General features: G+C 29.6%; 2 protein-coding genes across 2 annotated transcripts in view; one reads left to right on the forward strand and one right to left on the reverse strand.

Moving 5' to 3' along the window:
* The first annotated feature begins 4,427 nt into the window (after positions 1–4,427).
* The window catches only part of LOC100161895 (tripeptidyl-peptidase 2), an 11,090-nt gene continuing 4,343 nt past the window's right edge, over positions 4,428–11,174 (forward strand). Inside the window, exons 1-10 of the mRNA XM_008184562.3 lie at positions 4,428–4,808; positions 4,868–4,996; positions 5,057–5,236; positions 5,297–5,454; positions 6,096–6,265; positions 6,332–6,575; positions 6,642–6,772; positions 6,828–7,061; positions 7,117–7,247; positions 7,535–7,730. Of these exons, the coding sequence (XP_008182784.3) occupies positions 4,644–4,808; positions 4,868–4,996; positions 5,057–5,236; positions 5,297–5,454; positions 6,096–6,265; positions 6,332–6,575; positions 6,642–6,772; positions 6,828–7,061; positions 7,117–7,247; positions 7,535–7,730 (1,738 nt within the window). The 5' untranslated portion in view covers positions 4,428–4,643. The remainder of the gene's footprint in view (positions 4,809–4,867; positions 4,997–5,056; positions 5,237–5,296; positions 5,455–6,095; positions 6,266–6,331; positions 6,576–6,641; positions 6,773–6,827; positions 7,062–7,116; positions 7,248–7,534; positions 7,731–11,174) is intronic.
* Positions 7,272–11,174, reverse strand: part of LOC103309346 (probable RNA-binding protein 46) — a 5,919-nt gene continuing 2,016 nt past the window's right edge. The window contains exons 2-7 of the mRNA XM_008184561.3: positions 9,984–10,077; positions 9,452–9,643; positions 9,157–9,387; positions 8,645–9,100; positions 8,405–8,582; positions 7,272–7,978 (exon numbers count right to left, since the gene is read on the reverse strand). Of these exons, the coding sequence (XP_008182783.1) occupies positions 7,881–7,978; positions 8,405–8,582; positions 8,645–9,100; positions 9,157–9,387; positions 9,452–9,643; positions 9,984–10,037 (1,209 nt within the window). The 5' untranslated portion in view covers positions 10,038–10,077 and the 3' untranslated portion in view covers positions 7,272–7,880. The remainder of the gene's footprint in view (positions 7,979–8,404; positions 8,583–8,644; positions 9,101–9,156; positions 9,388–9,451; positions 9,644–9,983; positions 10,078–11,174) is intronic.

An 11,174-nucleotide genomic window follows, 5' to 3' on the forward strand; every position in this document is an offset into this window, starting at 1 on the left:
AACTTTGTATTTAAGAATTGAAAATTTAAACAAGATTCCACGTAAGTAATTAATTCTTTAAAATCTAAAAAATACATTTACACAGTTTATTTTTATAGTCATTTTAAGTACAAATTTGGACGAATTTATACATATTAAAAACCTAGAATAACTATTTTAGTTATTTTGTTGTGATTGTATAATATTATTCTTGGGTATACTTGAAATTTCTATAGTATACTATTATATATCTATGATAGTACCACGGTTTTTTGTTGATGTATACCGCGTTATAAGTACCTAATCGATATTATGATATGATTAATTTGGAATTTATTATATGTACCTATTATAGGTCAATTTTTTTTAAATACTATAGACTATAATATAATAATATTATGTCTTATACCTAGACTGACATACAGTCTCCGCTCAGAATCGTTTTTCTTATACAATGATATCATATCATTGAATTCAAAACCATCCATTATACAGTGACCCACTTCTAACCTACTGTACAGCAGAGCGACATCCACTTACCCACCTTTTTTGTTATTATTATATGATTATAATATGATCAAATGTTTGTAGATTTTTATACTGTTACTTTAAATGAAATCACAGTACTAACTTTTCAAATTAAAATATCTAAAACCAATAAATAAGCTAAATAAAATGCATGTTAATTTCTTTTCGAATTAGGTATATGGTGAGTTATTATTGTACCTATTAAGAGTTTTTGGAGAGTTATTTTTTTGTATTGAGCTAAGTATATTTTAAAATACCGGCATATTCTTCGAAAAATACTACGCACGCTTATGCTACTATATACTATACACATAGATGTATTAAGATTCACAATGCAAACTACACAGGTAAATAATTGCATATATATGTCATTACGCACCATTATAATTGTTCATTTAAATAATAATTCATATAATACCCTATATATAGTGTCATATAATATATATATAATATAATATAATGTAATATTATATAATATGCAAGTACGCATATGCATTTTTTTAATTGAATAAAAAATGTAGAATATTTACAATCTGTATTAACAATAGTTATACAGTGGCTAAATTAGATGAGTTTATTGGCGAAAAGGTGAAGTCGCTCATTGACGGCACCCCAAGATAGTAAGATACATCATTATACGTTATTTTCAGTGGCACAAATAGGACATATATTCAGTGTGTGCGTATTGGCTATTGCTTAAGCAACCAGAATATATATTTTAAATAGGCCTAATAAATATGTAATAATTATCTTTGTGGATCACTATCCCTATCAACATTATATTCAAATATTTAGCCATATTATATGAGTATACTTTTGCCTAGGGTTGGGCCGATCGCCGATACCTCTTTCTACCGATATCCGATATTCCGATATATGCAACCGATAAAAAACCGATACCCGATATATTTGTAAACCAACATTTACAGCATAAACTATGAACCGATATTAAAATATCACCGATACTATCAACCGAAATAATATTATCATTTTACATTTAAGTATTTAACCATTACAATTTATAATCAATGCTATTATGCTGATAGATTTGGTTTTTTTTTTGGTATCGGTTCAAATATCGGTTTAAAAAGAAACCGATACCGATAAACCCGATACCACCAATATCGGCCGATATCGAGTATCGGTTTTAGTATCGGCCCGTCCCTACAGTTTTGCCCCATGCTATTAAAAACTGAAATTACGCCACTGATATTGTTATATAAATTATAATATCTATTCTAATGACTGACCCATGTTTGTTTGATATCTATTAATAATAATTTATAGAGAGCATGGAAAATAAGCACTGCCCCCCGCCCGCAACAAGACCCATCAATCGCGCTGTAATTTTCAGAATGTTATTGCCGGTGATCGACAAGCCAATCACGCACCTTTTACCGAGCCGCCGGTTAAAATAATAAACTAATATAATATGCACTGAAAAACAATACAGGGAAATCCAAATTTATTGTTCATTTGTTCATGTGTATGTTATGTTATTATTGTTAATTGTTATCGTCTATTACTTGGCCTTTGTCTAACAACGTTTATGCTTCACGATTTCACGTCTTCACAGTTCTTCAGTTGTTCTTGGCTATCATACCTACCCATCTCATTTTCCAATTTTATATGGCGTATTGACTTAATAACGACCCACTCGTGTAGTTGTGATTTCTAGGATATCTTTTAAATATTTATGAGTTAATATTTAAAACCCAAGTTGCAAATAAAGAAATAATGAATCGCATTGAAGACGACAAAGGTTTTTTTTACAAATTTAATGGCGGTGAACGAAAGGGAGTTCGGTAAGTTGTGTTTGTTCATACTTGATAATTAACTTCACTTTGAACTTTGTGTATTTGTTTTTATTGATTAAATTAATAAATCTTTAATATATTTTTTATTTTAGTTATTTGACTTGCTACCAAAAATTTTGCAAAGGATCTGCATTAATTATGCAAAATGGTTCAATGTAAGCGGTAAAGACCATAGTCCTAATTGTTTGCCTAATAATGCTGACGACGAATAATGCTGCATGCTAGTGGAACCAAATTTTGCGGTCAAAATTACCAAAGCCTGTTGGTGTCTTACACGACTTTGTGAGACGCCGTGATGGGTTTAATTTTGAGGATAGCTTGAATGGTGGTATGATAGCAATGATAGCATAACTGAGAGAAGAGGAGTTGGCAACGCTCAGACAAATGCGAAGGATGTTAGGGAGTATTTTGTAAAATATGTCAACCACTCAAATAATGCGCTTAGCTGGCAAAATAAAATAATTGGTAAATAAAACAATTAGGTACCACTTATGTCCAGAAAATTATGTTTTTATCATTTTACTAATTTTGTTTTTAAAACACATTTACGTATATTTTATACTTATATTTTACTTATGCTTATATTTATTTTGTGCCTTATTTTATAATTTTATATGAGTTTATTGTATACGCCATTCATAAATATGTAGAGGTTACTTGACTTATAAAATATATACAAAAGTACAAAACCGTTATGATTATTTTTTATTAACCATCAGTATTGTAATATTGTTATCTACCTTTAGTAAGTAAGGATCCTCGTATACAATTCAAATGTTAAGTCTATATAAACTAACAAGTATTGATCAAAATGTATTTCTATTTTTTTTTCTTATTTAATTATATATAATAATATAAAATCTTACTTTTTTCTGCCTTCTTGCTGCTGTCATCAAGTTTTTCAAACTTTTCCGAACAAGTCTTACCTACATTTGAACAACCAACATGTAGCTGTTGCAAATCATGATGACTTTTTGCCTCTATTATAATATCATATATTAGATAAATAAATATATCTTAATAATACGTATAGAAAGAAAGATATGTTTTTACTTTTTAATCTATGTGTAATTAATTAGTGCTAATTAATAAAATGATTATTAAACGATAGGATTTATTCCATATACAGTTATTTTGCTGTATTTCTAAAATAAATTGTTCGATATCGAACGGCATTTTAAATGTAAAATTTAATTATAAGATATTAATATGACTGTAGGTATAGTAGGTAGTACTAGGTACCTAAAAAAACATATTCTACCTATATGAATTAATAATAATTAATAAAAAATATTAATTAATAATGGGCGGAACATTAAAATATTACTAAAATAAAAATACTCAGTGCACGTCAACTGAATATTCATAAATGACAAATACGCTGGAAAAAACCGCGGCGGTTGGCGGACGATCCGCCTCGTATGAATATGGCCATTGGAAATCTACAGCTTAATAGCGGATGCGGTCGACCGCCCGAAAATTTAATAAGCGCGATTCCAGGCGGTCGACCGCCGAAGACAGCGGTTTTCCGCTAGCCATTTTACTTCGTTTGAATGTACCCATTTAAATATAGGTGTTCAATTTTTAAAGAAAATCCGCGGCGGATAAAAACCGCGACCGCGCGTGGCTAAACCGCTCCGTGTGTAACCAACTTTACTATAATACAATTTTTATATTAATTTGTTGTATCCTTAATTTGTATGCATATTGTATAATAACATAGTAAATGCTAGATAATAGCTAATAAAAAAAATTAAAAATACTAGTCTTATTAATTTTATTAAATACGACATCTAGCGGTTTACAAATGTATCAGTTTTGTTGGCTAATAGATTAATTGTAAACAATACCACAAGAAAATTTTTTTTCGTATTCTATTTAATTAAAACTGGTGTAGAACTATAAAAAAAAAGTGTAAAAGTCATGGAGTGGTTACTTGGTGCACTAATAAGTTGTCAACTTTAAAGTGTAAAGGTTTTCAGTGTAGTTCAATAGTACTATAGTTCTATAGTTCTATAATAGTACAACTGTGCTAGAGGTGCCGCTCTCTCGACGTAACTATTGAAATTTATTTCTTATCAATCAGAAAATAATTTTTATTCAATAGCGAATAATAATATTGTGCATTTTATGCAGAATCATTTTGAAGTTTTGAACAAATAGATATTGTGAATTTGAACAATCGTCATAATAATATTATTATTTTTACAATGTGCTAGTAAAATAGTTGCGATTTTTAGACCAGTATTGAACGTTTTTGGAATTGTAAGACCAAAGAGTGTTTTATTTTTTGGAGAAACAATTCTGTGCAACTATAACATGAGTACAACGTTGCAAGAAGATGAGTTTCCCGTATGGGCATTGGTACCAAAAAAAGAAACTGGAATCACAAACTTCCTGGCCAAAAATCCGTTATACGATGGCCGTAATGTGACAATAGCTATATTCGATTCTGGTGTCGATCCTGGAGCTCCTGGTCTTAAAGTGAGAACCCTAAGTGAGCCATAGGTAATATTTTAAATGTTTTCATGCACATATTTCAGGTGACAAGTGAAGGAAAACCAAAAGTTATTGCTAGATACGACTGCAGTGGTGCTGGTGATGTTGATACCTCAACCGTAGTGACACCCGAAGGAAATAAAATAAAAGGATTAAGCGGACGTACACTTGTTGTAAGTACACGATACTATTTCACCAGTTTTCAAATTATTTCTATAACATCTGACTTGCAGATACCAAGTACTTGGAAAAATCCTACTGAGAAGTATCACATAGGTATAAAAAATGCATTTGAGTTATACACCAAGAATGTCCAAAAGCGAATTGAAGAAGAAAAGAAAGAAAAGCAATGGGACCCACTTCATAAGCCATTATTATCAAAAGCAATCATGGAACAACAAAATTTCAATAATGTAATTTATAAATAATGTTATAATGTTACCCCAGTCTTATTAAATATATATTTTATATAGGAATTTGATCCTTCTAAAGTCACACTGACGAGAAACCAGAAATTAAAAAAGGATGACCTAGACAGCACTGTTGAAGCTTTACAAAATTTAGAAAAAAAGTATAAATTTATCACCCCAGTTTATGATTGCATTGTTTTCCATGACGGAGTACAGTGGCTGTGAGTATCTAACTGTACTTATTACTACTGTGTGAAAATTAACTCAATTACTGTATCATGCACATACAGTGTGTTGTCTTGACTACTTTAATCTTTATTATTCAAATTGTATTTCATACTATATTTTCCAATTTAAAATGTGATTGCTTTGAGGTTTAACATACTGCCACAAAAAATTTTAATTTTTCAGTTACTTTCAGTCATAAAATAGGTGGTAAACATTTATTGGGGCCCCTAAATTTTCTTAATCATATAATAAAAAAATAGTCATAGATTTGAAAATGTTTTTGCTCTAAGGCAACTATAAATAACTATAGTAACCCCCCCTCCCACCTCCTGGATATAGATTCAAGACTAAATTCAAAATACAATTCCCTAAGTATATTCTATAGGCACCACATATGATAAATTATCAAATTAATTTAGAAAGTATCTGGGGTTAGGATTTTACAGGTTACATTTGTATAAACAAAACTGGTTCAATATTATGACCATGTATTGTAATTACTGATTTCTTACAAAAGGTAGTCTCGAGTACTAGGTGTTCCTCAATAGATTAGTTATTTCTATATCATCTATATTGTGTAGATTTTCTTCAAGTTTGTTATTTTGTTTTAATTATATTATATTAATGTTCATAGTGCATGCTTGGATACTTCTGAAATGGGAGATTTGGCTTCATGTAAACTTATGGGAGAATTTAGCGAAGATCCAGTTAATAATTTTGATTACATTACTGCCGCCGATCGAATGAGTTATTCATTTAATGTGCATAATGATGGAGATGTATTGGAAATCGTATCTCTTGGGTGTAAGTATCAGAGATAAATATTTAGTTGAGGCAATATGAAATTGAACATTTTTGATTCTGCATTAGCATCTCATGGAACACATGTATCTGCTATTGCTGCTGGGTATTTTCCTGATGAACCAGACAGAAATGGAGTGGCTCCTGGCGCCCAAATTATATCCTTAACTATAGGCGATAGTCGTTTAGAGACAATGGAAACAGGAACTGCAGTTGTAAGAGCGATGATTAAAGTTATGGAACTTAGAAAAAAGTTCAACATTGACGTTATAAATATGAGTTATGGGGAACACTCAAATTGGTCTCATGCTGGGTAATTTCAAATTTTCCCGACTGAAAACAATCATGTACTATGTGTATATTATTATTTGATTTATAGGAGAGTTGGCGATATTATGAATGATGTAATTGACAAGTATGCTGTTACTTGGGTTGCATCTGCTGGCAATCATGGACCAGCTTTATGCACTATTGGGGCTCCTCCAGATATTTCAAAAACGACAATCATAGGTAAAAGCAATAGATATGGCTTGAATGTTTTATATATATACATTTTTTTATATAGGAGTTGGAGCATATGTATCACCAGATATGATGACAACAGAATACTCTATGCTACAAAAACTCCCAGGAAATACTTATACATGGTCCTCAAGAGGACCAACAATTGATGGAGGTAGAGGAATAAGTGTATGTGCCCCAGGTGGGGCAATAACTTCTGTACCTGGATACCTGTTAAGAGGATCACAGTTAATGAATGGCACAAGCATGTCTGCACCTCATGTAGCTGGAGCAACTGGTTGGTTATTAAGTTATTTATAACTATTAACAGTATTATATATTTTTTTTTTCAGCTGTATTAATATCTGGACTCAAAGGAAAAGCTATAGATACCTGTCCTTATTTGATTAAACGAGCAATGGAAAATACTGCATCGTATAATGATAAGATTGATCACTTTTCACAAGGACATGGCTTATTACAAGTATAAAATATAAAACTATAAATATTTAAAATTATTTTTATTCAGTAGCACTGTTTAAAAGAAACTTTATACAAAAAACCATCTTCAGAAATACTAATATTAATACTGTTTATAAAAATATAATTTTCATAACTTAAAATTAACACTTATTCACAACTAATAATTTACATTAAGATACACTTCTGTTTAATGTTTTTAATTTAATTTGTTTAAGATATATACATTGTATAAATTAAAAATAATATAAGCAATATTATAGATTACTGTTAATTATAATCTTATTATAGGTTGATAAAGCATTTGATTATTTAACTCAATACTACACTGAACAAGAATCATATGTCAAGTTTATGGTATCTTGTAGTATCCAAGGCCATAGTGTTAATGGGAATAAAGGAATCCATATCAGAAATGCAATTGAAAACAAAGTGGTTGACTGTGTCATAATTGTGGAACCAGTATTTTTAAATAATGTAGATGTCGGTAAGTAATTCAGTTATTAAATTAAAAAGTAAAAATTTTGGAAACTAGAAATTTAACTATGAGTATTTAGCGATTTATGCAGTATTGATTGAATAATTTTGGATTAACAAATGAATTAACAAGATATAGTATAAATAATTATTATAAAGGTTATATACTTAAATGCTTAAAATATCCTTCACATTCATATTTTGCTCCTTCTATTTTGTCCCACATCACTATCCAATTAATTCCATGAACTCGTTTACCTATATTAAAGCAAAAAATTATTTATTATTTATCAGTATTTATTGAGGCTTAAAAATTTAAATTTGATTTAAATAACAATTACATATGCAATTTTCTGCATGACGTATTGTTTCAAGGGGATCGGTAGTGGATAGCAAAACATCATACCGATCAACCTAGTAATGCGATAATACTTTTTTGATTTGAGATCAGTTAGTACACCTTTTCCCAATTAATTTACACAAAATATTACATGAAATATTTTTTAAAAATAACTAGCTGTTACTTAATATTTAATTGTTAAGTTACGAACAAAAGCAACTCCTAATTTTCCTATCAGTTTGTGGCCTAAGCACTGAGTAACCAATTTTTTAGTATAGTAATTGGGTAGTAATTAGATACCTGTACCTCTACCTCTATTTTAATAATAATAAAAATATATTTACCATCAAGATTTTTCCGTACAATATCTGCATATTCGTGACGAATGAATTTTATTCTAGCACATGTATTATTTTTCTTAATAAACACAATATTATTTGGTGTAACATGTTCACACAAAATTTTCCATATATCTTCTTCTGTTTTATGGACATTCATGTTCCTAATATGTAGTTGTTTCATCTGAAATATAAAATTTTAACTTTTATAAAAAAAATTTGTTTCTTATATTATTTGATACTAACTCTCATCAAAACAGAGTGTCGAAAAACTGGTTCAGATTCTGCCCATTGAATTTTAATTGAAACTCCATTTATAAAAAAAGGACTTTCTGCCATCGAGCGGCGAGCTAAAGCCGCACTTCTATGATCTTTGAATATTACAAAACAAAACTCTCTATTTTTGCTAGGATCATCCGTGTTATTAAAAACTCGCACTTTTTTTACGCCTTCTACACGTTTTTCAAATTCTGTTTGCAATTGTTCTTCAGATAAATCCATGGGTATGTTTCTGGCAAATAATGTTCTATTATCAGTTGACATGCTCACTAATAAGTGACCTCTGATACCAGGAAGAGTGAGCTCGTTCAGTTTAGCCAGCGCCATCTCTGCTTCCATAGGGCTCCTCATCATTACATAACCATATCCACGATTTGAACCAGAGAAATGCATCATTAATCGGATTTGATGAACAGTTCCAAACTAAATAAAATTAGGAATTTAGTTTTTGAAATTTACCATAAATAAATAAATATTACCTGTGAAAAAATAGCATAGAGAAATCCTTCCAAACAAGCTTTTGGTAATGCAACATATAGCTCACTACCACGTTTTGGTTCTTGTTTAATTGTTGACAATAATGTTTTTTGACCGTTATTTTGAATAACGTGTCTTTTATCAACTGAAATCAAACGCTGACCAATTTCTTCTATTTCAATTAAATTTTTTGCTCTAGCTATAGCAGCGCATATCAAATCTTCACGTGTAGGCTATAAAAGTGAAATTCATTTCAATATATTCATAAATAATAGATAAACAAATAGATATGCTTACTATATATTGGTCTTGAATTATTGAAGGAAATTTGAATACATTATCATTTCCCTTTGTAAATGACTCAGAAGTCTGAGATGGTGGAGTGTAAGGCGATGACATCGGTGAAAATGATGATTGCGAATAACTTGATGTACTGGACATATATGACGATTGGGAATATGGTGATGGATATCGGGGTATAGGTGTAGGCTGAAATATAAATAACACTTAGCTCAATTATTTAAATAGGTATAATAGTATTTTTATCACGAGTAAAATATATTGTAGTTATTTAGGTAAATCATACTTTCACGCTACTAAAAAAAATTATACTTTTTTTTTTATATATACCGGGCGTCTGTGTAATTATATTACTCAGTGACCTCCCCTGTTTACAGGACATGAAACTATGCTATTGGACCAAGTCTAAAATATGTATAGAGTACAGAGTTTTCACGGACGGACACACATTATACATAACAAATATAGTTCCTTACACTTCAGAATTTAAATGATCTATACAATAATTAATTAAGTTTTAAATACAAACCGTGTAGTAGTCGCAGTATAAAACATTGTTTTGAGGTGCACAATACATTTCCATTTTCTTTTAGAAATTTTACAATTTCCAAATAGACCAAACCCTATACATAAAAATATAAATGTATTAATAAAAAATACTTGTACCATACTAAATATATATTTTAAAACAGTACTGAAATTAGAATTCCATTTCTACGAGTTATATTCTTACGATTTTTTTAAAAATTACATTGATTAAAACGAATACTATAAGATGCTGCCACGGGAGATTGGAAGATAAGAATCGTCAAAAAAAAATTTGAAGTTTTCAATTTTTTTTTAAGTTTTCTTAACACATTACACAAGATGCATTTAATTTCCAAAAAAAAGGTACCGGGCATTATATTGAACAGAATTGTGCAATAAATAGTTTTATTATTAACAAAAACGTTTATTGGTATTGTTTGTATTCAGGAAAAAATAAAAAATTTAATTAGAGAAGCAATCGTATTATTGTTATTCCACTGCAGCAATATGCCCTGGCCTTCTAAAATAAATATTTATAGAAATACCGATGTTTTAATTAGAATATCGTAATATATTTAATTCTATTTTTCATAATACATGCTAGCAATAGTTCAAGTTGATAAACTAAATGTAGGAAATATAATTATATTAGAATAGGTAGAGTATGATATTATTAAACATTATTATTACGGAATCAGTATAAATCAGTAAAAATAAATAAGTTCAACAAAAGGTTAACGGGCACAATATTATGTTGAGAAGCACCTCAAAAATACCTACCTATTGTTATTGCGTACAAATGTATTAATTTAGAAATAAAAAATAAAAATGATAAATATACATCCAGTTATAATTATAGCTCGAAATGTTTACTCAGTATATACTTGGCGTGGCTATAATTATTTTACATCGAAATATTATTATTTCCAAGAGATTGTGTTTTATATAGCTTCCTTATCATTTTTTTTTTTTTAACTGTCGCACGTGAGAAATTGGAGTACAATCATGTGGTACAATATATAACATAGAAATAACACGCTTCATGTTTGCAAATAAAACGAGTAGTATTATTCATAGTTTAAGGGGATTCGATACCGTGATTTTCTGTTTTCATCCACACACTCGTGACATAGTATTTTAGACGCTTTTTTTGCCACATGTGCCCATTGATCTAATGATGCGATGAGAATTC

Source organism: Acyrthosiphon pisum, chromosome A1 (assembly GCF_005508785.2).
Source record: "Acyrthosiphon pisum isolate AL4f chromosome A1, pea_aphid_22Mar2018_4r6ur, whole genome shotgun sequence".
Classification (NCBI taxonomy): domain Eukaryota; kingdom Metazoa; phylum Arthropoda; class Insecta; order Hemiptera; family Aphididae; genus Acyrthosiphon; species Acyrthosiphon pisum.